General features: G+C 47.5%; 1 protein-coding gene across 4 annotated transcripts in view; it reads left to right on the top strand.

The window, feature by feature from the left end:
- LOC102379301 (diacylglycerol kinase beta-like) overlaps positions 1–25,916 on the top strand; it is a 248,317-nt gene that overhangs the window by 103,498 nt on the left and 118,903 nt on the right. For 2 of the 4 annotated variants that reach the window (XM_025214742.1, XM_025214739.1), the window contains exons 2-3: positions 10,260–10,604; positions 20,819–20,895. In XM_025214742.1, the coding sequence (XP_025070527.1) occupies positions 10,538–10,604; positions 20,819–20,895 (144 nt within the window). In that variant the 5' untranslated portion in view covers positions 10,260–10,537. Of the gene's footprint in view, positions 1–8,164; positions 8,265–10,259; positions 10,605–20,818; positions 20,896–25,916 lie in introns of those variants that run through there. The other 2 variants (XM_025214740.1, XM_025214741.1) reach the window with 2 other exon arrangements.

Below are 25,916 nucleotides of genomic sequence, written 5' to 3'. Positions count from 1 at the left end.
TCCGGCAGCCATTCCTGGGCTGAAGAACGGTTGCTATCGCTCCATCCCCTTTTCTTCTGTGGGAGGGCTGGGGCCAGCCCAGGCACCCTCTTGGCTGCCCAAATGGAGAGGAAAGGACCTGGCCAGCTTGCCCACCCTGCAGAGCTGGTAGGTGTTCCCGGGTTGGTGCTGCCCTGGGGTGCTGGATGGTAAATGGATGTAGGGAAGTATGGTTGGGATTGGCCAGAGAATTTGCTTATATAGAGGAGACTGGGGCAGATCTAGAGGTGGGGTGGGGTGCATTGCTGCATTTGCACCCCCTTTCATTCCTGCCCCACCTAAAGCTTAAAACCAACTGCCTGGCAGTGGCAGCAGCATTTCTAATCAGGCAGCAGTGAGGGGGTTGTTTGGTTTCATGGTTCATTGTCATCTACTTCATCCCTTCTAAACTTTTCATTCCCCAGGTGTTAATGACCCTCTCTTCTTTGTAATGGTCTTGTATCCACTAATTGAGCTTTCCTTTGTTCTGCAGTGCTGCCGTCTTCCCCCTGCTCCTGGTACCGAAGCTCTTATTTCACAGCCCTGCAGCTTGTTCTTGGATTGTGCCAGTGGAGCTCTACTTGTTTTTGCTTCAATCTGAAACTGAATACTGCCAGGGGCCTAGGCCTAGATATTACTACAGCTTCTAGTTTCTTTTTAACTGGAGAAAAATGTGTTATATGTGATGGAGGGGTTTAGGTTGTAGCCGTGTTGGTCTAAGGACACAGGCAGACAAGGTTCCTTGGGTGAATTTGATATCTTTTATTAGACCCCTCCCCACAGTTGGAGAATATTTATTAAGCAAGCTTTCGGGTTCAAAAACCCTTCGTCAGGCTAAGGAAGTTTCAGCAGTTGGTGTGTGCTCTTCCTGGTGCACCTCACCCCTTTTCAAGATCCTGGATCCGGCTATGAGGAGGGAGGTGCGCGGATGTGGAGGGGAATGAGAAGTTTCAAGTTTTGCTGGGGGCTGTTTGGAGAATCAACTGTTGTTTCCTGTCTGGGTTGTTTGCTTATTTTAAGCCGCTCTGAACCTTTTGGGCAGGGGAGAGTGTAAATCCATAAATAAATACAGGGAAGAGTTGGAGGGAACGGGCATTAGGGGGATGGGAGACCTCTTTGCTAAAGGGTGCAGTGAAGACCAGTCCTCTTCTGTGTGTCCCAGAGGGAGTTGAGGGCATGGGTTGACATTTGTTTCCAGATGTGGATTTGATATTTGTGCCAGATCCTCTATTAACACAGTGGGAGACTGAAGCCCGCCCTTTGTCTACCAAAGAGACAGAGCAGTGGCAGCCCCCATGCAAACTTCCCCCCTGCCCTTTCCGTGTGCCTCAGCCCTGAGCTGCTTTGTTGGCCTGGGGCCGAACCAGCTCTGTGTGCCTAGGTGCCAGGTCGGCTTGCCAGGGGAAAGTACTGCGGCTACTTCACAGCCTGTCATGGGCCTGGCACGGGAGTGAATCACCCCATGAAGCCCAGGTCTTCTCTGCCTTGAGTAGGACGCTGCCAGCAGTGTGAGAATTTCGACTTGGGAACCTTTGAAGGGCCTTTTCACCGGTGCAAGTACAACTGGAGGCCGCTGATGCTTGGCATTGGGGGTGGGCTCAAAGAGTGGCCAGAGTGAAGAGGAAAAATAAGGGAGCAGAGTAGAAAATAGGGAGCAAGGCTCAATCGCTATTAGCATGGAAGGGGCGATGGGTGAGCGGGGGCAGGCGTGCGTGGGTGATATAAGAACCAAAGGGTGTCTTTTGGGAGGTGGGGGGGCTGCAATGAGAGGGATGGTGTTGATAGGCATTGCAATTGTGCTTTTAGAGTGTTTTAATGTGATTTCTCTTTCCAGTGGGAAATGCAGGATTGAATGAAGCCCAGGGGGGTTGAGACAAGCCTGTGTATTAAAGGGACTTGAAAGCCAATCACTCGCACGAAGAGAGTTTTAGCAGCGCTTCCAGCCAATGCCTCCCAGCCCTCCAACTCCCTCGGCAGTTTTTATAGTCTTGCAGTTGCACATTGCTATCTCAGAAGCGTTTATTCTGTGTCACTTTACTGTGGAAAACCCACACAAACAAGGGAGAAATGACTGGGCAGGGTAGCTGCCGAAAACCAACCGGGCAAAGTGCTGTCAAACTCACAAGGCAGAACCAGGGGAAGATGAATTGTTTTCTTGTTAGTCTCCTTCAGTCAGAGTAATCTGATGTTATTTGTAACCCTAGTAGGGGAGCTATTTTTAGAGAGAAGCAAATTTGATTTAATAGAATATAATTTGCCAGTGACAATTTGGAGAATGCCAAATGAAGAGCAGCTGGGTTTCCACAGAGCCTGTCCGCTCCCCCCCCCCCATCTAAAATGCAGGAAATTGCATTAATTATTCCAAAAATGGCTGTGGAAAAACCACTACAGTGTCCCAATTTGCAAATTTTCCCCTCTTCCTGGCTACCCATAGCTTTCCATCTCTGCCTTCACTGTTGAAATGGTGATGATATTTTGACTATCCTCACAGAACGGGCTTGCTGTATGCTATCAAGCAGGTCATCCCAGGCATACAAAGCAGTCTGATTGAAAGTACAATATTGAGAGAAAAAATGCAAATAATAGATTTTTTGGCTTGCTGACCCCCTTCCCCAAATCATTTCAGGTCAAGCTAAAATAAGAAAAAAAATGTTGTGGGGGGTTTTTTTCTGGGAATCAAAAGTCAGATTTTACTTTGGCAGGGAGTCAAACCACTTTAGGGTTGGAGTGTTGTTGTCACCATGATAATCCAGGAAGTGTACAAGTGTCAGGGATATTTTGTGATATCTTTTATGGGACCAACTATATAGTTGGGAGAGCTGTTGGACAAGCTTTTGGACATCAGGTTCCCTTTCTCAGGTCTTAGATCTTGAGCATTTATTTTCCGAGTTTTTTTGTTTTTGTTTTTTAATTCTGCCTGGTGAGTTTAAAAGGTATTGGGAAATAGCGGGAAGTCAATATTTTATTTTAAAAATAGCAAAAGAAAACATTTGAACTTTATCTTCTGTTTTCAGATCCCCATTTTCCCAGAGCACACAATTCAGTGAAACTGCCACAGATTTACCAAATGTTTTGGTGGCATCACATAAACAGTTTGCACCAAAAAAAAATAGTTGGATGGAAAATTTTACGTGTGTCTATTTAGGAGCGGAAGAAACAGGTGACCGGTTGGGGGAGAGAAGCCTGAACCCTGTAGGTAGAATAGGAAGTGGGGTGTTTAACCTTCAGATCTGGCATTTCAGATCATAGACTCCATCCATGGTGGAGACCATCTTGTTAATGCAGGTCACATTATCCTTATAAGCCTAACATATCATTTCGGCAGTAGAGAAGCAGGATGGTAGGTAATTGTTACTGCTCTCAGATAATCTAACACTAGTGCAGAGCAAGCATATTACATGATCCATCTTACTCCCAGGCAGTGGTACTCCAGTAAGGATTGTCTTCTAACCAGGGGTAAAAGGAAAGAACAGCTATTTTCCGGAGGTTTAAGGATGCATTTAAACTCTGCCAGAAGCCAGGACATTTGGCATCCAAGCTGAAATTCTACCCACACTCCACAAATTGCAGCTCCTTGGTGCCATAAAGTTAATGACTAGAAGGACTGATCTGGCGTCTAACTGGCATCTGGTACGGCACGGTGGGGTAGGTCATGCAAGGGCTTTTAGCTTGTATGCTTCCTCAACAACAGCAGTGCCACCCTGGAGCTGTCTCTCACCTATTAGCATCCAGCACAGGGGCAACAAAAATGCTTCCCTCACTCTTGAGATGTTTCCCTGCAACGATGGTTTTCTTTGGCAGCTCTCAGAACTTGACTGTTTATTTGGAATCGCTGCAGCCCTGACATCTGGGAACTGTCCCCCTTTCCTGTCCTTTTTTTCCTCAAACCCCTCTGGTCTAAGCTTGCACACGATATGGTATCCTCTGCTCCACTCTGGGTTTAATCAGAGGTGTTGGGGCTGTATCGTGGAAGTCACGCTTCCATCCTGGAGCCTGATAGCACAGTGTATTGGAGCCCTGGACCACGTTTATTCACGGATTTGTTTATTTCATGTTAACTGGACACATGTTACTTGTGATTTATGAAGGGAAAACAGTAACAGTTGAGCCAGTTGCAGAGCAGCAATAGTGTCTACGGCTATTAAACTTTTACAAGAGGAAGCTGGTCTGTCCCAGCGAGACGCTGCACCACAGGCAGTGCAGAGCCTGTGCAGAGCCCCATCCTGCTCTTACTGAAGTCAGTAGGAGTCTTGCAACTGATAGCCACAGGATGGGGCTTTCGCTCTTTGGTGAGAGCAAGCCAGCCTGAGAGGGTCACACTGTGGGTGGGCAAAACCTGTATGTTCAAGTTGTCCGAACTGGATAAGTGACTTTTTTTGCCCATATGTGATTCAAAGGGTGATTCGTTTTCCAAATCACCTCCCCTTGGAAACCAAGCACTTGGCCTGACAAGAGAATTCTTCAGATTATTAGCACATGAAAGGGGGAGGGCAGTGGAAAGGTGAGCAGATGCAGGCAGTCCGGACCATGTTGTTGCTAGCAGATTCCCACACTACTGAGAACGCACAACAGCCTTCTTATATCTTGGCAAAATTTTGTAATCCTCCTTTCCAGTGGTGAATTAGGCCTTCCACTGTAATGTGCTTCTGTCAGCAGGGATCCCTGTGTAATATTCTTTAAGAGACGTCTTTGCAGTTTGTGATGCAGTTTTTCCCTCTGCATCTCATTCTGGCCACTGCCCAGACTTTGTCCATTATTAGACCTCTTCCAACGCTGAGCTTAAAGAATTGGGTATTTCCAAGCTAATGCTGATTCCTAGGCTGAGTAACTTCAGCCTAGGCTGATTGTTCAGGGTCTCATGCCTCATTGGGAACAATGCTGTTTTCCCCCAATATTTTTGTTGTGCATGAAGGTCAAGGGACAAAAAGATGCATGTAAGTGGCACATTTATATTGGATAGCCTTTATCTTTGTAGCGTTTCTTCTGTCCGTTGCCTGAGAGTTAAATACCACCTTCCCATGAAGCAAACTGCCAACTCAGGTCAAAGCTTGGAGCTCTTGACTGTCGGACTAGATGGTGCCACAGAGAGGGCATGGAGGGGCTCACCAGGTCTGAAGAGAAAATCTAGAGATATGTTTTAAACCAGAAGCTTTACTCAAATTCATTTTAGGCAAATCTCTCTGAATGCCAACTCTGGAGCAACATCCTGATGCTGGATGAATTCTTTGTAAATAATTTATCCAGTTAAATTTGGGCATGTCTTGGTTTTTTGAAATTTTCCTTCCTTAATTGCCTACTTCTTCTGTCCCCAAGAAGAGTGAGCAGAAGGGCTTTCACACAGAAAGTACTAGCAGGACTTTCCTTTTTCCAAGGATGAATTTTTTGTTGTGGCCAGAGACACAGACAGATTCATTTTGTGGCTTCTGTAGAGTGTTTCTGTGGACTAATAATGTCTTTTCTGGTTGCTAAAAGACAGGTGGATCAAAAGTAGTGGTGAGCACCTGGAGACATCAGTGGTAGATGCCAGGTATCTGTCTCTGATGTGGAGCCAGATTTTTTCCCCCAGAGACTAGTGCTCTCTTGCGTACCTAAATGCAGGCCAGAGCACTCTGCCCCTGTTCTGCATTCAGTGCATTGAACCTTTCTAAAAATCTGATCCTCCATTTATTTTTGATTGCAGATACTTCCCCTTGCAGAATTTTAATAGACTGGTTTATGTTCACATTGTCTGATGTAGGGTGTGCTACCATGTCTCCTCTTCAGTAAAAACAATAGACCAGTCAGTCTCACGGGCCAGTTCTCATGCCTTGCAGACTTGTACTGCAAGATCTGGATTCTGAATGTTCCCCTGGATGCTTTATTTCTTCCATTTCTGCTGACCTCATGTTTCCTAAGAGCTCGATGCTAGCTTAGATGCCTTGGAAGCGCTCAAACATAGACCCGTGGAACATAGTGGAGCTGTTCAATTATGTAAATATTTACAGACTTCCCCTCCACTAAAGCTGATGTTCAGTTTGATCTGGTTGTGTACCTACCTACATGCAGTACTGAAAATATCTACCACTGCTTGAAGCATAAGGATTATGGTGTTGAAGATTTCCATCCCCCCTCTGATTAAACTGACAAAGTTTTAGAAGTGCTGTGAAATGCTGTCCCATCTCCCACCCCTGATATCTCTTCCCAAGTTGGATAGGATTTTCAAGAAACAGACATGGGGACATTGGGCAAGACGTGGAAAATGAGATTGTAAAACCAGAACATTTTGGAGGTCTACTTCCATCCACTCGTTTTTTAATGGATTGTGGAGAGAGAACGGAAGGTAGGAGCTTCCTCTTTGCAAAAAAGCTGATCAAAAAGGGAATCTGTTTGAGTGATGGAAAATGAGAGAGGCTGTAGGCTGGCTTTTAGGCCAGACGGAAGGGAGAACATTCCACTTCGTTTCGGCAGGAAGAGACATTCTGCTTGTTTGGAAAATCTAGTTTATGCGATTAGATGCAGAAATGCACCGACCCACCTGAAAAGCAGTGCTAAACAGTCCTTAAAACCTTTCAAGGAAATGCTTGCTCTAGAAGTCTTGTAGATGTTGGTTGTATCTGTGAGATCTGGCCACTCCAGTGGATGCACTACATGCAAATTCACTTATGGGGGGATATGATATCACTTATCAGTTAAGCGTTTCAGAGCGAGCAGACCCTTATAGGAATCACTGGCTATTTGGACAGCTTTGGCCTGGAAAGGTAGGTAGGGCCTTTCTGCCCTCAGTTGATCTCTTGTAGCCTCCGAGTCATGGGATTCCAGGGATAGCTCAGAGGAATCCCAGGAACTGAGCGGCTAGTTTACCTTCACCTGACGAAGAAGAGAAGGGGAGGGGAGCACGTTGCACTCCCCAGGAAAGGGACTAGGGTGGCATGCTCTCAGCTATGCTCCTTTCAAGATAGATTAGTACAGGGACACCCAAAATCTCCTGGTCTCACAAATCCCACTGCACCCATTTGGCCCTCTAGTAAAATGAGACTTGCTGAACTTGACATTCAGCATCTGTCAGGGAAATGGGCCTAAAATTAAGGTCATCCTCACCTCTCTCCTAGACAATGGCTCTGTAGACTGCTGCATGCACCTTCTTAGAAAGCAGATGTTTCCCAAATATTTCTCCCCCAAGTCTATCAGTTTAAGCCAAGGAACTAACAGGTTGTCACATCTGCACATTGATTGTCAGCAGGGCTGTCACCTCCAGGAGGTCACTGACATTTCCTCTGTGGCAGAGAGTTTTCTGGGGGCTTTGTGCTGTTGGAAGCTACTTTGTTGTTCGTCTCTCTTCCCTCCTCCTCATTTTTTTTGTTTTTGTTTTTTGATTTAGATTTTCATAAAAGCTGTTATTAGCTCAGAATCTGTTCCCAAGGTCAGAGATGAAGGCACGATCTTTGAGTTTCCACTTGTTTAGGTCATCTTTGGCTTCAAGGCTTCCTGACCTCCCGCTTCCCTAATTAATAGTGTCGTCCTTTCTGCTCAGATCAAATTGTATTTTCCCTGGGAAATTTAAGTCGTAAGTAAGTGCAGAATGGGAGCTCTGCAGTACTTCTTGCCAGTGAGAGGTTACAGATTGTACTGGTATTTTCCATTTTCTAAGATGTAGGAAATTCCTCACGTTGGCAATCATCTTTCAGTGTGGAAGAAGGATTAGGTCCCAGCCTCTGTATATGGCTGGAGAGTGGGAGGGATCCAGACAGCAGTGTTAGTGTTGTCCCCAGCTCCTAGACATGACCACACTCTGTCTGACCTATTGCTGGGGCAGTCTGAACTGGCTACTGTCCGAGTGGCCTGCTGGACTAGGAACTCTGATGGCCAACAAACCCTGCACTGTTCTTGGTAACTAGCCATCTCTGTCATCTCAATATCAATGCAACAGTCATTTCTGGTCACCTGCAGGGTGCTCATGAGCCTTGGCTACAGTACTGACATCCTGGTGTTCCCCCTGATAGAGATTCAGTACAGAAAGGCTTGGTTGGAGGAGAAATCAGAATAATACAAGGTGTCTCGTAACAAATAATAATGATGATGTTGATGATAATGACAATAATGATAACGTTGATTATGGTTATTATAATACAAAAATAATAATACAAACTGTCTTGCAGTAAAAGATGTATATGGACATGTGTGTCACTCTGAGCGTCTGGCTGTTCAGGATGGATATTTTGACCATCTACAACAGCATGCATTGTAAATGCTGCGTCTCACTTTCTAAGGTAACAAGAAGCATCATTGTCAGTTGCTACATCTGTACTCCTGATGACTAAAGTGTGTATATCTATTTTTTCCTGGAGACTCTTTGTTGCCCCCCATCCCAGTCCCCTTATCCCACTTTGCTGTAGGGCCCAGTAGAGCTGGCTGGACTGTGCAGTTCAATGCTCAAGCTAATGTCTAGATGGGATTGGGGCACAAGAGGGTGTCTCAAAAAATGTATATATGCTTTAGTCAGAAATACAGAGGCAGTAATGATTCATGTTTCTTTTTTTAGTTATTTTAAGATCAAAATAAATAATAAATATTATATTAAACAGCTCTGTATGAGAACAGGACTTCCTATGGGAGTGCTTCAGAAAGCAGCAGCAATTTCACAATAGAACCATTTCGTATTCAGTAATCGTTTACTGTGCCATATCATCTCTCTCCATAGGCATGAATGATGAGTACATTTGACAGTGCCACCATTAGTGTTCCCCCTGCTGAGTAGTTTCCCACTCATTGCACACAAAATGGTTTTATTTTGAAATTGCCTTTCTGAGATGCCCTTGTAACATACCAGAAGGTGGTAGCCATCTTTGGCGTAGTCTGTATATAAAGTGGCAATGGTTTAGGGATTGTTCAACCAGTGGGAACCCTTCAGTTCAATCAATGTAAAATGCATCTGAATTGAATTAAAGAATGTCTATGGTGTTTTGCTGCAGTTCAAATGTCACCCTTCAGCTGGTTAACCTGGTACAAGCTTGAATCCAAATTTGCTATATTTGACCAAGTTGCCATGTCAGATGGTCACTAGTTGCATGACACGCATAACCTTTCTTTTGACACACGCTGAAACATGCCTCCCTAGGGAAGTATTTGATTATGTACATTCTGCTCCAGATAAGCCATCCCTTCATACACCACTCGGATATGCTGTCAGCCTCCGCACCTCATTATAAAACTGGCTGTGCAGCTGAAATCCCTGCTGTACCTACAGTGTTCCACCCCCACGTATACCAATACCTATTAACTTTGGCATTTGCACAGGTCTTTTTAAAGTTTTATGGCCAAAGTGTCTGTAAGTCCAGGTTAATGTGTTCATTATCCAGATAAAATGAGAGAACAAGCCATGAGCAAACAAGGCCCTTTCATTCTGATTTGATTGGAGAACCATGAATTACAACCAAGTTTGGTAGAAGGTATTTGCTTTATTCACATAGGTCCTTGAAAAATACTCAACTTACTTGGTCATCAGATCCAACCAAGAATTTGCTTGCTTGCACTAGATAGTTCCCTCTTTAGGGTTTATTGTCCCAATTCCCTTTTGCTGTTCTCCTGCTTCACTCTTCAGGATGGCTTGAAATGGGTTCAGTTCCAGCTGACTACTTGTGTTTAAGCAGCAGGCTGCTTGTGCCTTGATTAAACTCTTGTGTGGCCCTCATTCCTCTGATGGCATGGACAGATGAATATGTAGCACCATAGGAGAGCAGGGCTGGAAGGGACCTCACGAGGTCATGTGGTCCAGCCCCCTGCTCAAGGCAGGATCATCTCTGATTAAACCACCCCCCTCAAGTACTTATGTACCGCAATATATTTTACTTTTGTTTTGAACACTCATGTAAATAAAACTGGGATTAGGACTGTACAGATGTGCAGCTATTTTCAAGGTAAGCTGCATGCAGTAGGATGCTATTACTGTGGCACACCTGTAGGTAGCATGGAGAAGATAATACCTAGTTGCCCTCAGCTAATGGCTACCCCCAGATGGGTATGGACAGATATCATCTTCAACCGGCTAACGTGTCCCTACAGAGTTTTACTTTTTCAAGGGTAATTCTTTACTAGATTGGTCAAAGTTACGACAGCTAATCTGTCCCTCTTTTTTTTTTTTTAACACTGGTTTCATGCTGGTTACACTAGGGTAAACATCCTATCTGTCCATGCCTGAGCAATTGAGAAGGAAGCAGACAGGTATTGTAAGTGATTGACTTGCTTGCATGTCTTTATAATTTTAGGAGAGAAGACAATGAAGTAGAGTTCATCGCTTGGCTTCTCTGAAGTTTGTCCTCACGGAATCACTCATGTCATGGTCGTGAAGATGACTGTGAAAGAAGAGACCTCAGCGCTAGCCCTGGAGGTGATGTGAAGTATGTACCTTGCTCCCTGTGACACTGTGGACATGGAACTGCAGCAATGAACCCAGACAACTCCTAGCTCCAAAGACAACCCCTTGCTGTGGATCTTTATTCCCCCTTTATTGTGGACTTGGTCTTCCCAAGGGCTCACCTGAAAAATGAGTGATGGTGTGTGGATCTCCCTCAGTCCGACAGAGTTTGCTCAACTCCAGCAATACACTGATTGTAAGTACCAGGACTCTTCTTTGGCTCTGCCATTTTTACTATCATCATGGATTGCTTGTGTGGGGGCAGGGTGAGTGCTCCTGAGCTCAATGGCCAGGGGAGTCACCCACAATTTGTGTGCAAGGCAAAGACAGTTCATGTTCTCCTCTTCATGGTGTCAGTACCCAGAGCCCATCCCATGGTACAGAACCCCTGTAGACAGGGAATGTGCACATGGAGGTTTTATGAGGCACTGCCGTATATCCTATCGGTGCTACCAGTAACCTTTGTTCCATGGAGCAAACGAACGTGTACCTCTGTGATTCTCCAGCATATTTGGGCTGAGGTCTGGCCTGTCCCAAGTCACAGTCCTGAGTGTCACAGGTCAGACAGGTTATGTTTGTAAAAGTGGTAGTGACCTGAGGTGCTTTTGGTCACTTGATCCACATGTGTAGCTGCAACAGCATGTGTAGAGGGTGAGGAGAGTCCTGCCGCTCTTTGGCAGAAGTCGTTCTCAGCTTTGTCCATCACAAAGAACTCATCAGAACTGCCCTGTGCATTATACTTACGTAAAGTTTGCATAAACCTTGCTCCTTCAGCCCCAGAGACAGGGGCTGACTGGGCAAATCTCTTCCCTGCCCCACAGCAAACCATATCAACAAGATGAAATCTTATGGGGCCAGTCTAAAGTCATTACTAGGCGTCTGCATCACTGATTAAGCAACAATATCTCTAGTGCTTGCAACAGCATATACAGTAGCTTTAGTGCACTTATTCTTGCACTAGCCCCTTCAGACTTCTCACAGCTGTTCCTCCTTTTAGGCACTGGCAGTTCCTTCCCTTTGCATTTCAATCTGTGTGGATCTGAGATGAGTAATCCAGGTTAGCTGCACCAGGGAGCCCCGCCAAGCTCCCTTCCTGGAACCACAAGCCCAACTCCCATTAGAACATTTGGGGGGATTAAGCCTTCCCAAATATATTTGATAGCCACAATAATGATGACACGATGTGAGTCTGAAACGAACTCTGCTTCCATTGCAGGGGGGAGTGGAAGTTCAGCTTGGGAACAGCTACAGTGGTAATGTTACACCCTTGAGCAGAACCTGCTGGGTATCACTGCTAGGGAGCTACCCCTTGCTTTTGGTTTCCACCCACTGATTTACTCCTGTGTATAGGCCTTTCTGCTTACAGCAGAGCTAGCATCAGGCAGGGTGAATGTTGACATCAGCTGTACCAGTTGAGAGGGTGGCTAGGGAAACTCAGAGGATCCCTAGGCAGAGCCCTAGACTAGTGTTTCCTACTGTCTTGACCAGATCACCTCCCTTATTTCCCCTAGCCTATACTCCATCTTCCCCTGTTTTTCCTCACTCCCTACTTTGGCAGATTCAAGCTTGTGACTGTTTTGAGGCCCTGGCACTGGGAGAGGGGGGAAGCTGTGCATGGATGAGATCAGTGGCCCACGGTTAGCCAAAAAGATGCAGTATTATTAACTACTGCACTGCTACTCCATTTTATCCAATGACTATTAAAGGCAAAAAAGCAGACACGCAATTGGAGGCAGATGCCAAAACCCAGGGCCCAGTCTGCTGAGGCAGGGCAAAGCTCACTGAACCGTATTTTCTGTGCTTTGCTGCCCTCCAGGCCCCACATATTCTCCCCTCTGGGTCATCTTTAATAGGAGGGGTGAAAAGTGCGCTTGGCCCTGCCTAGACAGTGGCCTGGGGCTTAGAGCTTGTTGCAAGGAAGCAGGAGATGTAGGTCCAAACTCCCTTTGGCAAGGTGGGGTGGGCAGGTTTCTCACTGCCTGTGCAAGTGCCTTAAACATGAGACTGGTGGCCTACCACATGGGAGGCCCGTTCTCTTCCTCCTCTGAAGAGTTGCTAGCTGTATGTTTTTGGGATCTTACATGAAGCTATGTGCCTCCCTGCATGGGTTAGGGTCACAACAGAGCATAAAAGGCTGAGCAGATCTCTTCTGAGTATGCTCATAAGAGCAACATGTGTTGCACAGATGGGAGTAGGGTCTATAATCCAAGAAGTTGGCCGCAGATGCCCTTTCTGTGCCTAACTTCAGTTGTGTGAGCACCCACCTGAAAGGGAGTTGGACTTGGGTCTCTAATATTTCATACAAGGTGGGACATTAAGAATCACCCAGGGATTAGAACATGTGCTGGACTGCAAATCCATTTCCTGTATGATTCAGTGTAGGAATTTGAACCAAGTTTCCCCACCTCAGGTTAGGCCAGGGTCCTGGGAGGTAGGATATGTGGTTTCACATTCCTTCAGGGAGAAGAGAAGATTCAAATCAGCTAGGGGGGTGTGCTGATCCCTGAACTATGTTACAGGAGAGGCATCACGTCTTGTTTCGTGCGGTGCAGTGAGTGACAGTTGTTCGTAGTTTCAGGGCCAGTGTAACGTCGTAACCTCTGTGGCAGAAATGCCACCGTCGATGCCCCTCTCCAGAGACCTGTCTCTGCCAGCGTGAGAGACTGGTGTTGAATCCCTCAGGGCGGGGATCTCCCTCCCTGGTCTGCATGACAAAAGCCTGGTGCCTGAATGCTCTGGTCACCTGGGCAGGGGGGAAAAGCCCGGCCCTGCGCACGGGCCCAGGTAGCCAGGGATGCTTGGTAGATTGGTTGGCTTGTGGCCAGTATTGGCAGCTTCGATTGGACCGGGCTGCTGAGGTCAGAGAGGTTATAAAAAGGCCTGGGCCAGGAAGAAGGGCAGCCATTAGCCATGCGGTCATCCAGGTGAATCTGAACTGGGAGAGGAGTTTCACCATCTGAAACTTGCTCTCTCCTCGTCACCGCATGCTCCAAAAGTGGCCTGCCTCCAGAGGAAAACTCCAACCACCTCTGGATGATGCGTGTGAGTAAGCTGCTCGAGATCAGACTAGATATTTAGCTTACAGTAACTCAGATGCATGTTTAAAAGGCTACCATCAGTCACCCTGGTTTGCTGTATGGGATTCCTCTGATATTCCTCTGATATTGTTCTTCCTTTTACCCTGTTTCTGTCCTACCCCCTGTAATCCATAAATTACAGGGGTCTAAATTATGCCGAGGAGGCCCCTTAGGTCTGCGGACTAAGGGAGACTTTCCTAATAAGCCCCTGACTTGGGGAAGTGCCCCAAGTGCTGGTATTGGGTCTAGCACCCATTGGACAATCAGGCCTGTGTTCTCCAAGGTGCGCAGAGCCAGAAGTGAGTCCAGAGCCTTGGATGGTGGCAGCGGGAACCCCAGACTAGCGGGTGTGCTCCAGGGAAGGGGTCGGCCAGACGTGAGGCTCCCCAAGGGAGGCACTCAGAGCCTGGAAGGTGGTCAGGCGCAGGGAGGTGGGCGGCTCAATGCAGGAGCGCCCCCTACTGGCCCGCCACAACCTCAACTCATCCCAGAATGCAGAGCTGTCCACCTTCGTGTCCCCTGGGCTAACAGTCTTCCTTGGGGTCTGAGGCCGCTGAGATGCTCTTAGTGCAGAGAGGTCCTTCTGGTTAAGTCATAAGCCCCTTCCATTTCAGTGGTAGAAGAGTCTGTATACCCCCATACCCTTTTTCCTGGGCCTCTCTAGGTTTGCTCTGCTCTGTCTTGTAGCAGGGCTTTAGGTCTACCATACAGGGATAGAGCATGTAGTACAGGTTTAGCCATCTGACTTCGTCTGGGGCTTGATAGTCTTCAAAGACCTTCCCTGAGCTTGGTAGGACAGTAGACCTTCATTGCCTGGCCACTGTAGAGCATCTCAACATTGGTGCCTCCATGGCACTTGTGACAGCAGGTGCTGCAGTCACACAACCCTCTCCTGATCTTTCAACCATGCTGATAAGGTGCTCTTCTTGGGTATACCCTAGAAAGGTGCTTTTCTTGGGTATGTTTGATTCAGGGGAAGCTAGAAACAAGTGGGGCTGAGCCTAGGCTTCCTAAAAGACCAGCTTACCTGTGGTAGTCAGACCACCTGCTGTCCTGCTAGCTGCAAATGGAAAGTACCTGTCTGTTGAAAAAACATGAATGATATAGGAAAACTCCCAATGCTTTACCAAGAGATGGTTCAAAACAGCTTACTTGCATGTCAATCCAGTAGGCTTTTCCTAAATTCGTAAAGCGGTTTTATTCATTTTGAAGTTTGTACCTGTCAAGTCTTTGCAATAATTATATGCAGCATTTTTTCAAAGGACAAATGGCAGGAGTCAAGCAACAGCTTGCATACAAAACCATCTCTGGAGAGGGAGAATTTCAAGTCAGAGGCTCACACAAGCCTAACAACCTAGAGCTAGTGTGGTTAAGAAACAAAAGTTTCTGTAGCCAGAGGAGACGAATTTCCAGTAAATATATACACTGGGGAACACGCAGGAGTCAGAGCAGAAAGAATAGAATATTTTTAGTTCATACTTATCAAGAATGAGATTCATGACTTTGAGGAGGATAAAGAAATAAAGCATCAAGAAAGACCATAAAAAAATAAATCTTCATAAGATATGGCTGAGAGTCAAAAGGTGATGATGTATGTGGAATAGCAGCATCTGAATCCAGGCCTGTGTTTTATTTAATAACAGACCCTAACAAGCTGGTTGTACTGTTAAATCCCCCAAAATACACAACATCTTTATTTTATTAATAAAAGTTTGGCAAGAAAACCCCTGGTCTGGAACTCAGAGAGATGAGTTATAAGAAAGCCGCTAACTTTATCTACGTAAGAGTTATTCAAGAACTAACAGGGGAAAGTGATATTTTACAAAAGTGCAAGTAGTGTTTCCCTTTGCAGACCGCATTTGGCCTTTGTCCTATGTTCCACAAGTGACTAACAGCATAAATGTTGGTGTTTTTTAATGCTAGATACATTGTGAGTATGCAGTACCTTTCCTGTATTGTTAAAAAGAGAAAGATTTCCTCCTCCCATTACTACTTAATGCAGATAGATGCAAAATTCAAATACTGTGTTTTTCATAAGTTCTCCTTTAAAGTGTAACATATTTAAATTGCAGTTTGGCATTGTTTTTATTTCCTTAAATCTCTTGTACATTTTCCTAAATTTGACATGGTCCTGGAGACGACCATAATTTGCATCTGACTGGAGGGTCTGGTTGCAGTGTGGTGGGGTACTCATGGCAGGAAAGTTGCTATAAAATGCCACAGTGTTGCAACTTCCAGAGTAAGGCCAGTATAGGGCACATCAAAACCCTAGTTTCCACTGCTGTGTGGGTGCTCTTTGGTTGGAGAAAGTCTAAGGGACATCAGACAGAAACGTGCCCTCGCTGAGGCATCAGGCAGTCAGCAACAGTTCTCATCTGTTGTTCTCTCACAGAAACTACAACCATTGAGGCACCGAACTCCTGGATTCGGTCTTGCCTTTGGATTCTGTCTCGTTGGTCTAAAGTGGGGTTGGTAGGTCTTGGGCAGCCTGCACTCCTTCCTACTCTTGCCTAGGAGTACATGCTGAAAGTCTTGGTGTGATGGTCACATAGTCCTCTTGCATGTACACCATGATCCAGAGGATAGATAGTTGCCAAGACATGGATTTGGAAGATGGTAGCTTTGATTCAGGCTGGGCTGTTCATATTTAATGTGGTGGGCTGGAACAGGTCCATTCTCCTCCTGCTGGCTTTAGTGTTGGGTCTCCCGCATGTAGAGAAGGGCATCCCTGACATGCTGCCTCTAGCATCTCACTGGTGGAAAATCCCCACCAGTTTGATGCTAGGAGATAGCAGCAAAAAGCTGCACTCGAGGCATGGCTGCAGCACCGCAGACCTGAGTAGGGAGTGCTGCAGGCCATGCCAGGCCCATTCTTCCTGCACACAACTCCTAACTTGGTGTTACAGACTCTCCTTGGTGAGGCAGCAGGTGCATGGCAATCAGCCCACTCTCAGCCTGCTCTCCAACAGGTAGCTAATGCTGTATCAAGGCAGTGCTGCTGTGTCCTTTTGGGCTGTCATGCCTCTGGTGCAGGAGCCCTTTAGTGATGTAAACACAGCTTCCCTTTCCTGGTGGACTGACCTATGTGGATCTTGAGCAGATATGATCCCTGAGGGGCCACATGTGGGAACAAATACACTTCCTGCATGGTTGGGCCCACTTGGAATGGGATAGCTCTAAAGTTCCCATTCCTTTCCCTTTGCTCCCGTAAACCCCCAGACAGCTCTTGGTTGGGTACAGAGTTCCCTTCTCTGTGGTCTCCTACATTACAGGAGACTCAAAGAAGGGCTAGAAGAAAAACTTGCTAAGGCCAGAGGTGGACGGTTAAGGAAGAGGATATTCCTTTTTGCTGAGCTGTTGACATTTAAGGGTGTCAGGCAACCCTCCATCTCAGATACCAGCAGTGCAAAGGCAGGAAGACCGGGGCTTCTAGTCTTTCCCTGTGGCACTTTCTGCAATGGGAAGGTGCTTCTTGGACGTTTGTAGCTTAGAATTATTTCAGTCTCTCCATTTACCATTCCCGCATCGTTCAGTAATGGCTATCAGTGCCTCAGTCCTGCTTCATAGGCCAGACCTTTAGGGCACCTACTCTTGCTTTTAAGTTTCTTTATGTTGCTTTACAGACCATCTGTATGTTAGCCATGGGCCTGTTTTGTTTGGCTGCCTGTCTGGCATCTCATGACCCCCCTGGTCCCCTTTACTAGGCAGTAATCCCTGTTCCCCCTTTGGAACAGGCTTTCTTTTGTTTAGCTTGGTGCCCTAGCTAGACCTCTACACACCTGGCCTGTGCCTCAGGCCCCTCCTTGCTTACTTTGCATGCTTTCTGCCTCCAGTATGTCTCTCCACCACTTGGCCTGCCCAGTATGCCCCCTTCCCCTGAAACTGCTTTGTCTGCTGTGTGAGTGTCATCCCTTCCCCTCTGCTTGGGTCTAGGGGGCTCCCACTTTGCACATGACAACCCCTTCACTTGGGGTAGTTTTTTCCAGGCCAGGTTGCCAACTTCTCCAGTCCTGCACAGGCCCATAGCCAGGGACAGGTGCATCCTCTTCCTGCTGGCTCTGATGGGTCTCCCCCATGTAAAGAAGGGCATCACTGACATGCTGCCTCTAGCATCCTGCCCTTAGTTTTCTGTAGGAGGAGAAAATGGCTCCCACCCTTCGGGGGCATGGAGAGGGAGGGAGAAGGCTCTTGTACAGGGGCAGTAAGTCCCCACTCTAAAGAGGAGTCTCTTCGCCAGGCTATACTCATGAGCTGCTCCCGAGCAGCAGGAAGGCAAGGAAGTTAGCAGCTGGTTGCTGGGCAGGTGTGAGGGATGTGGAGCGTGATGGGGAACCTGCACCACTCGGGATAGCCTGCAAGATGAGGGCACGGAGCAGGGCTTGGTCAGAGAGAGGGAGGGAGGGAGGAATCATAGTTGGAATCATAGACAGTGAGGGTCACATCTAGTCCAACCCCCTTCTCAAAGCAGGACCAGCCCCAACTAGATCATCCCAGCCCAGGAGGGAAAGGTTGGCCTGTAAAGATTACTAAAGGGAGAGCTGGCAGAGCTCTGCAGGCGTCTAAGCGGCAGGCCAGTGTCACGTGCACCCTGGGGGGTCATGCTGCTGGGAGTGTGGAGAGGCAGCCTGACCCGTCTGCTGGCTCAAGCAGTCCATCCCCCTAGCTTCTAGGGCATGCGTACTGTTGCAGCTCTAGCATGTGGGGCCTCTCTCCTCTGGACACTTGTGGAAACACGGCCCAGCTCAAAGCCTCGCTAGAAGCCAGTGCCAACCAGGGGTGCCACCGGGAAATGGGTTTGTGGCCTTGGGTCAGTGCTGAGCCAGCAGGGGTATGCACGTTTGAGACCCCCACCCTGCCAGGTGCCGTTGTACACTACCTTCAGCAAAGGGAAAGGATTGGAAAGGCTACAAGCACCTCCTGGCAGGAGCCAGGGCAGCAGGCAGGCTAATTGCTTCCACTTTTCCCTGGTTACCTCCCAATCCCCTGACTCTTGACTCCAGTTTGCACCTTGTCTGCTCCTGATCCCCTGGGGTTGTGACCTTCTGTGCTCAAGCCCTGACCTCCCAGGTCTCCCTTTTAGCTCTAATGCTTCCCTGTGCTCACAACAGGGCGGCTTCTGTAAGTTGAGATGGGGGCAGCGTAACAGTGGCACTGGCTAGCCTGTTCCATTTCTCTGTACTACCCAGAGCAGGAAGCTCATCACCTTTCCCCTTCCTGAACACCTAGGTGAGAGCACTCTTGAGTCAGCCTTGTGTGGGGCCCTGTTCTGAGGAGGGATCTCCATTCTGCACAGTTCTCCTTTATGGGCACCTGGCAATTTCTTTCGGCTTTTCCTTTTTCTGTATCCAGGCAGCAGTTTTTTCCCCTCTAGTTTTCTCCCTCTCTGCAGACTCCCTGGCAGGGAGAGGACTTGTAAGAATAGGAGTCTGCAGGAAACTGCTATTTGAAGAAAAAACATGGCAGTATAGAAGGCCTGGCTGTGACTGAAGGGGCCACTGCACATCACGTACAGTCTCCCGCAGTCCAATAGAGATTGCTTCCACATCCTTGAACATGATGGACCAGAGGAAACTTCCCATAAAAGCCCCAACCTACCCAAAGCTCTTTCATATCTTATTTACTCACAATAAATCCCTGAAGACAATCAGGTGCATTGTCAGGTTCACAGAGGAAGCTAGGACTGGGTCCAAGGCACCCACTGTGTTCAGGTGGATGGATCCAGTAGGTTGTGAGACCTCTAAACTGTTGAAGGAACTTCCTCCTTCTGTTTTCAAGTAATGGTGCTATTAGTCCCTCCTGATCTTTAGCGGTTCTCTTATCTCCTGCTTTGAAATGCAGGTGTTGTCTTGGCTGGATACAAATTTGGGGAGAAAAATTGGCAGATTCTCTCTTGTTTCTTTCCTTCATTAAAACTCTTGATCAGGTGGGGGAAGAAAGAGGAGGAGGAAAAGCAAAAATCAAACAACGCTACCCTCAAAGAAGTGGTGTTTTTCCCCTGGGTGCAGTAGTAATAAATGAATAAGTAGATAAAAAAACAAAAACACCTGTGGCCGGATCCTATTTCACCTGTTAGGCATGTGTGTGACCTAGTGTGATCCTATCCCACCCTGTTCTAATCCTTGAGAACCTGTTTCTGTTATCTTGGCCTTAAGACCTCATTGCAAAAAACAGCAAGGAGAAGAAGGACTCCCCACCTATTGCATTAAGTTGTTCATGGACTTGAGTGGGGTGGAATAGGATCACAGTTGGTATGACAGGATCTGCCCCAAAGGCCCCTGCTTGCTCTTGTGTTGTATAGGTTCTGTAGGCTGGGCATCTCCAGCAGCACTTTCCGTCCTTCCATCCATCCTCCCACTCGGCTCTTTGGGTGCCACTTACCTGCCCCCTCTGTTACAGGAGCCCCTTCCCTAAGCATTGGGATTTGTACATCCTCCACTGGCCCCTTCCATCCTACCAGGTTCATCCTCTTCCCACCTATGACAGGAGACATGCATCTGCCCCTCCATCATGTTTGCTACTTAACTCTTTCCTCCTGGGAGATGTCACTCAGACTACAAACAGATGTTGTTTCTGCGTCTGCAGCACATCTGAGCTGATTGATCGGCAGGTCCAGATGTTGCCCAGGGCCGCTATTTTGTAGAATTGGGGCCCTGCTACTCCCAGGGCTTCAGGACATGATCCTCTGGGTTGTTGGCCCTGGGAGCCTGGCCCCAACCTGAAGCACATGTATGCAAGCTACACAAACTATTAATAGGCTTCTCACACTAACATTATTGGGCATTTGGGGCATAACAAGGTCCAAGGATGTCTGTTCACTCATGTTTTGTGTCTACAAACAGATGTCACCAGGGTGACATCTGCCTGATGCATAGAATGACCGACTATTTCTCTGTCGTGGCAGGCATGGCACTAGCAGTGCCCTCACCTTTCCCCCTTCTACCTATGGCATGTTATGGGTCTCCTCCATATTCTGGGTATTGTGTCTTATGGTTTTGGGTGAGAGATTAAAGAGTTAAGTGGGGAGATTCCTTGAGCAAATGATTGCCTGTAAACACAGAGGTCGATAGACCAGGAAGCCCCTTCCATTCCTGTGTTCCTGTGACTCTCGCTAATGACGCTAATGTCATCTAAATGGATCACAGAGTACGATGGAGGAAGAAGCATTGTGGGCAGGTATGTAAATGGTACCCTTTGTAGCAACCTACTAGACCTGTTTGCCCTGTGATTAGGTGGAGGAATTAATGTTTCTGGGAAAGCTCATGACATTGTGTCCTTTTCCTCCTCCGTTGAATCAGTGCTGTGATGCTTATTGCTGTGGGTTCTTTCTTCCTAGATTCTAGTAAGAAACTCAAGGATGTCTTGGAAGAGTTCCACGGGGATGGAGTCCTCTCCAAATATAACCCAGAACAGGTAAGGGCCTTTATATTCTGAACTTCTGAAACCAGCATGTTACATATTCATCCCCTTCCATAAAACCTCACAGGAGTAACTGGGGTAAGTACATCCCTGGCCCATCCCAATATCCCCTTCTCAGCTGCTGTGTTCTCAGGGTGGAATCAGGTGATTCTCACATTCTCGGGGTTTCACTGGGTTTCATTCCCTTGTATATCAAGTGTAACTACCTTAGCAGGTGTGATATATCCAGTGCTTGTGAATCTGCTTCCAACGGCAGCAACAGCAGTGGTGAGCACTGAATGGACATCTCTGATTTAGTTAGTCTATAAGGTGCAAATCTACCCTGTCTTCTGAGTGACCAAACAGCCATCTTAAAGCACAGCAAAAGACAAAGGTGTTTAAAAAACCCTCTGTTCTTCAGACATTAATCAGTCTATTTGCACACTGGTCCCTTTCTAAGGCTCACTGCTCCCTGGAGCTGGAGAAGGGATGGCTGTTTTCAGACACCCCTACAGACCACATGGGCACTTACTGACAAAATCTCCGGACCATGCTTGGCTATTACCCTCCTCACTACCACCACAGAAGCCAAGCCAATTACTGTTTGTATGTAATAGCCCTTTGTTCCACTAATGCTCAGCTTTGGCAAAACAAGACTCATGGCTGGTTAGTGAAAAGCAGTAGGATCTTTGAAGCTGTCTTCTCTCATTGTCTTCCAAGTGTGCGCCTAGATGTTCTTACCAGGGACCTTTCTTCTCCAGTCCCACTAAATTGTAGTGGCACATTAAATATTCCAATGCCACAGCATAAGTAATAGTGACTCGCAGTGCATAGGTTATATAAATGTGTTCTTAGATTTCCATGAAGCCTGTTCACCTCTGTCACAAAGAGGTGGGCAGGTCTCCCACCCCTTCTCATCAGAGATATTTGAGCTCCAATCTCAGCTTCTTGTTGTGATGCCATTTACCTAAACATCGATTCTTCCACCCCCACCTTCCCCTTCCTCCCTGTCTATTAGGGGAGCAGTGTGCTTCCCTAATGCAGTTTTTCTCTCTTCATGCAAACACTTCTTCAGCTATTAGCAAAGCTGGGACAATGGGCCATCCTAGTGGAATAAGTATGGGGAAAGCCTTTGCTTTGTAACACCTCTCTCAGGAGGAGGTTTGTCTTTTGTTAGAGGATGCTTTTAGAAAGGCTTATGAGCATGCCAGTATGACAGAACCTATAGCAGGGGTCATAATTATAAATCATTAGAAACAAGGTGATTAAGTAAATCAGTGGGCTGCACCTGGCTCCGAGGCACTAAAAGCTACAGAGCTATTCAAGAACGCAGTGGGAACCCAAATCGGAGAGCATGGGCTGACATTATGTGGGGCCCAGTCACAAAGGGAATTGGGGGAAAAACTTCTTGTCACCAAAGGTAATTATGCGTGGAAGAGAGCAACAAAGGCGCTGAGAGAGCTGTGGCTGTGAGCATATTGAGGGGAGAAGTAAACAAGCATTAGGAGGAAAATAGGACAAGGTCCAAATGCTGGGTTGTGGGTGGACCTAAGAGGTCCTCACAGCTTCCTGCCAAGCACGTCTATGGCTGTTCCAAGCTTGTGACATGGCCTCTATCCAGGAGCCTATTCTCCTGGCACAGTGGGGACTCATGTAGGTGTGAAGCTTTTTGGGAGAAATTAGGATAATGACTAATTACATTCAAATGTCTTCAAAGCGCAGAGCAGCCTGGGGGAAGAGGGGGGTGGTCCTTGGATAAAAATGGAAAAGGACTGTTTTCCTCCTGTATCTCTCTTTTTGGGGAGTTTTAGTAAACAGAGTCCTTCTGCACTTACCTCTATGATTTACCAGGGAAAACATTCTTTGGCCCTTGCCACAATCTTCCCTTACCACATCCCCTGAGATGCCTGAGCATGTGGGTGAAGCTTAGTAGGCTTGCTCACCTCGCTCCCACCGTGTCGACCTGCTGGACTTACTCTTGGGGGTGGGAGGGATCTGCAGGCAGGAGCCTTCACTTGGTCCAACTACCTCTTCCAGTTGGTTAAAAATGAAAATGCGCTTGGAAGACTTTGGCTCATAGGACTCTTGACATCTCCCTCATGGATCAGTTTGCAAGGTATTATTTAACACTCTTGTTTCTAACGTGGCTGAGTTCCTTTGCATTATTCCTGTGTCTCATTGGTTTTCCCAACACTTCCAAGTTCTGGAGGATTTGCAGGACTCATTAGTGTTTCACTTAACTGCAATTCTCAGGGTTTAAGGAGTGTTAATTAAAATTGGATTTAACATGGACCCTTTCAGCATGCTGTTAGATCCCAGTCTCCCCCTACAACTTGATGCTGCTTATTGCTACCTGTCACCTGTTATCCTCAATATTCAGTCACAATTGGAGGGGAAAGAAAGCTGAGGAGGTGCAGGGAGAACGTCTCTGAAGAGGCACAGCTGTGCAGACAGCTGCTAAAGGCCTGAACTATATCATAAGCTTGGTTTTATGTATTTGTAAAGGCTTAGTTGTATCCTTGTAACCTGAGCAAAATAGGGTCCAGGAATGAAGCCCTGCAGCAAACCTAGCCAAGAAGTCCATCTTGGGCTAGATTAAGGGCAGATAGGTGCCCATGTCTAGTATTTAGACACTGGCAACATTTGCAAAACCTTCCTCCTGCAGCTACTGCCTAAATCTGGAGACATCAAAAGTCCATAGTAAAGTCTCATAGTCTCCTGTGTTTTATGTTGCCTGCATCTTGATAACACCATCAGCATCTACCCCGTGCCTCTTCCCCTGTGGGCTCACAAATAAGGTGCTGGCTGGTCTCTCACAGGAAGAACCCAACTCCGCAGGTGCATTTTGAGCACACAGACACTCATACAAGACAGCTAGGGGAGGAGGATCCCCCCTTTAGAGGGATGCTCAATGGCTAGAGCCCTCACCTGGGCTGTAGGAGACTTGATTTGATTCCTCTGCTTGCTCTGGAACCCAGGTCTCCCACACCTCTAGCAAGTCTCCGGACCACTGGGCTAGAGAATATTCTGAAAAGAGGACCTTTTCCAGTCTCTCCCCTGGGTCTCCAGGGTGCAGGGCCCTAATCACTAGGCTGTATTTTCTCTGGCCAAGTGGATGGAGGTGCCTCCTTCCAACCCAGAGTCAGGTGCTTTTGCACTGTAATGGGTGGGGCTTGGGTTCCTCCCCTTGCTCAGAATTTCCTACTGGCTGGATCTGGGGGTCTGCTTGCTCGGTGTACTAGCTTCTGGGAATCCCATTCATGACCTAACTTGCCCCATGGCTCCTAGCAAGAGCCCAGGCACCAAACTCAGGGCTGTGAACTCCATTGGGCACCAGGACACCTAACAAAGCCAAGTGATCCCACACCTAGTTCCCTATGGCAAATATGGCCCTTTGGTATTGGACTAGCTGACCCCAGCCCATCAGCTTCCATTGCCCAATCATGATTCCTAGGTAACCTTTCTGATAGAGTGATTCCCTCTTCTGTCAATGGAGTCTTTTTATCTAAGGTATTGCTTGCTACTCACTCTAAGTTACCTGCAACTGTGCTGCCATAAAGGTCCTTGCACCTTTATTATGCAGAGGTCTGAAAAATAGCATAGGTGAGACAGGAAAATAATTGGAAACTGGGGCTCTGGTGACTCACGCATTTGTGCTGGAGGGTATGTGCAGCAATGTCAGCAGAGCAGCACCAAGGTTTCTATTTATGTGCTGCAAACTCTGGTTGGAGCAGCAAAAGGCAACTGGTCCTGCAGTTCTGGGTGATTACAGTGTGCTGGTGATGGGAATGCCACCAGAGCACTTCCATCACTGGCAAAGTTAAATGATTGAAGGTACTGACTCATGCTTTATTGCTATCAGGGTGAGGAAAGCTGTTTTGCCAAGGGGAATGCTTCTGGTGCCAGGCTTTGGATGGTGTGAACAGGTGCAATTATGGCACCTTCACTGGAGGTCTGCCAATTTACCTCTGCTGGGGGCCCCATCCTGAAAACCCATTTCCTGCACATGATAGCGGATGTCTGAGCAGCAGTCAGAGGCTGCAGTGACGTGTGGCATAAACACCTACATAAATGCACCAGGCTCTATGTGTGTCTAGGATGTCAGGGTCATTTTGTGATAGTTTCCAGCTACTAACACACCTACGATTCCACTAAGATTTCCGGAGCATGGTACTGGCCTAATCAGAAATACATCCTCATGTACTGAGTTCTGGGGACCAGAGGGACAGCCCTGCCACCCTGCTGTTGAGAAAATACATCCTCTTTACCTGGCAAACTTGTGAGGGCCGAGGTCCCAGCTGTCACTCGAGGTCCTGGCCTGGGAAAGTGCCAGGGCTACTGCACCTGGAACCCACTCAACTATAAAGGAAGGCAGATGGTCTTGACCCCAGGGTGAGAACCAGGGGTTCGGCCAAGCCATTGCCTTGCAGTGTGGAATCGGGAATGGTGGGGCCCAGTGCTGGCTTCAGGTTTGTTTGCAAGATGTTTGCTGTGCTTCCTTTCTCTTCCCTCAGCTGTGTGTCCTCACTCTGCTGCCCTGCTGGCAAGCCTTTCCCTCGTTGTGCTCTCTCAGCCTTCTGTCTCCCCCCCAGGCATGGCTCCCTCCAGCTCTCCTCTACTGACCACCACGGCCTCCTCCCCTCTTTCCATCCTTCGTCCTTCCCATCTGACCTTCCTCCCCTGTCCTACCTTCCAGCCCTTTCCCACAATCCCTACCCCTGAGCATACCCATGATGCTCACACTGCCAGCTCCCTGCTGCACCTTCAGTCTGGCATTCCTCCCTGGGCATACCTGTCACACGGGTACTAGGCAGAGCAGACAGCACTCACCAGAGTAAGCTCCAGGAGCAGAGCAGCACCCAGAGCATGGGTGAGAGCTCCAGCACAGCAAACCACATGGGTTTCCAGAGCTTGGGCAGCTCAGCGTAGAAACCAGGTCTGGGCAGGAAGCTGGTGGGATCAGCAGAACCACCATCTGGTTATGTTCATACGTGAAATCTCTAAAGGCCTCTCTGCTCCCCTCCTCCACTGTGACC

Source organism: Alligator sinensis, unplaced genomic scaffold, assembly GCF_000455745.1.
Source record: "Alligator sinensis unplaced genomic scaffold, ASM45574v1 scaffold1086_1, whole genome shotgun sequence".
In the NCBI taxonomy this organism is placed as follows: domain Eukaryota; kingdom Metazoa; phylum Chordata; order Crocodylia; family Alligatoridae; genus Alligator; species Alligator sinensis.
Note: the sequence above shows the minus strand (reverse complement) of the source record. Positions and strands in the feature narration are given on the sequence as shown.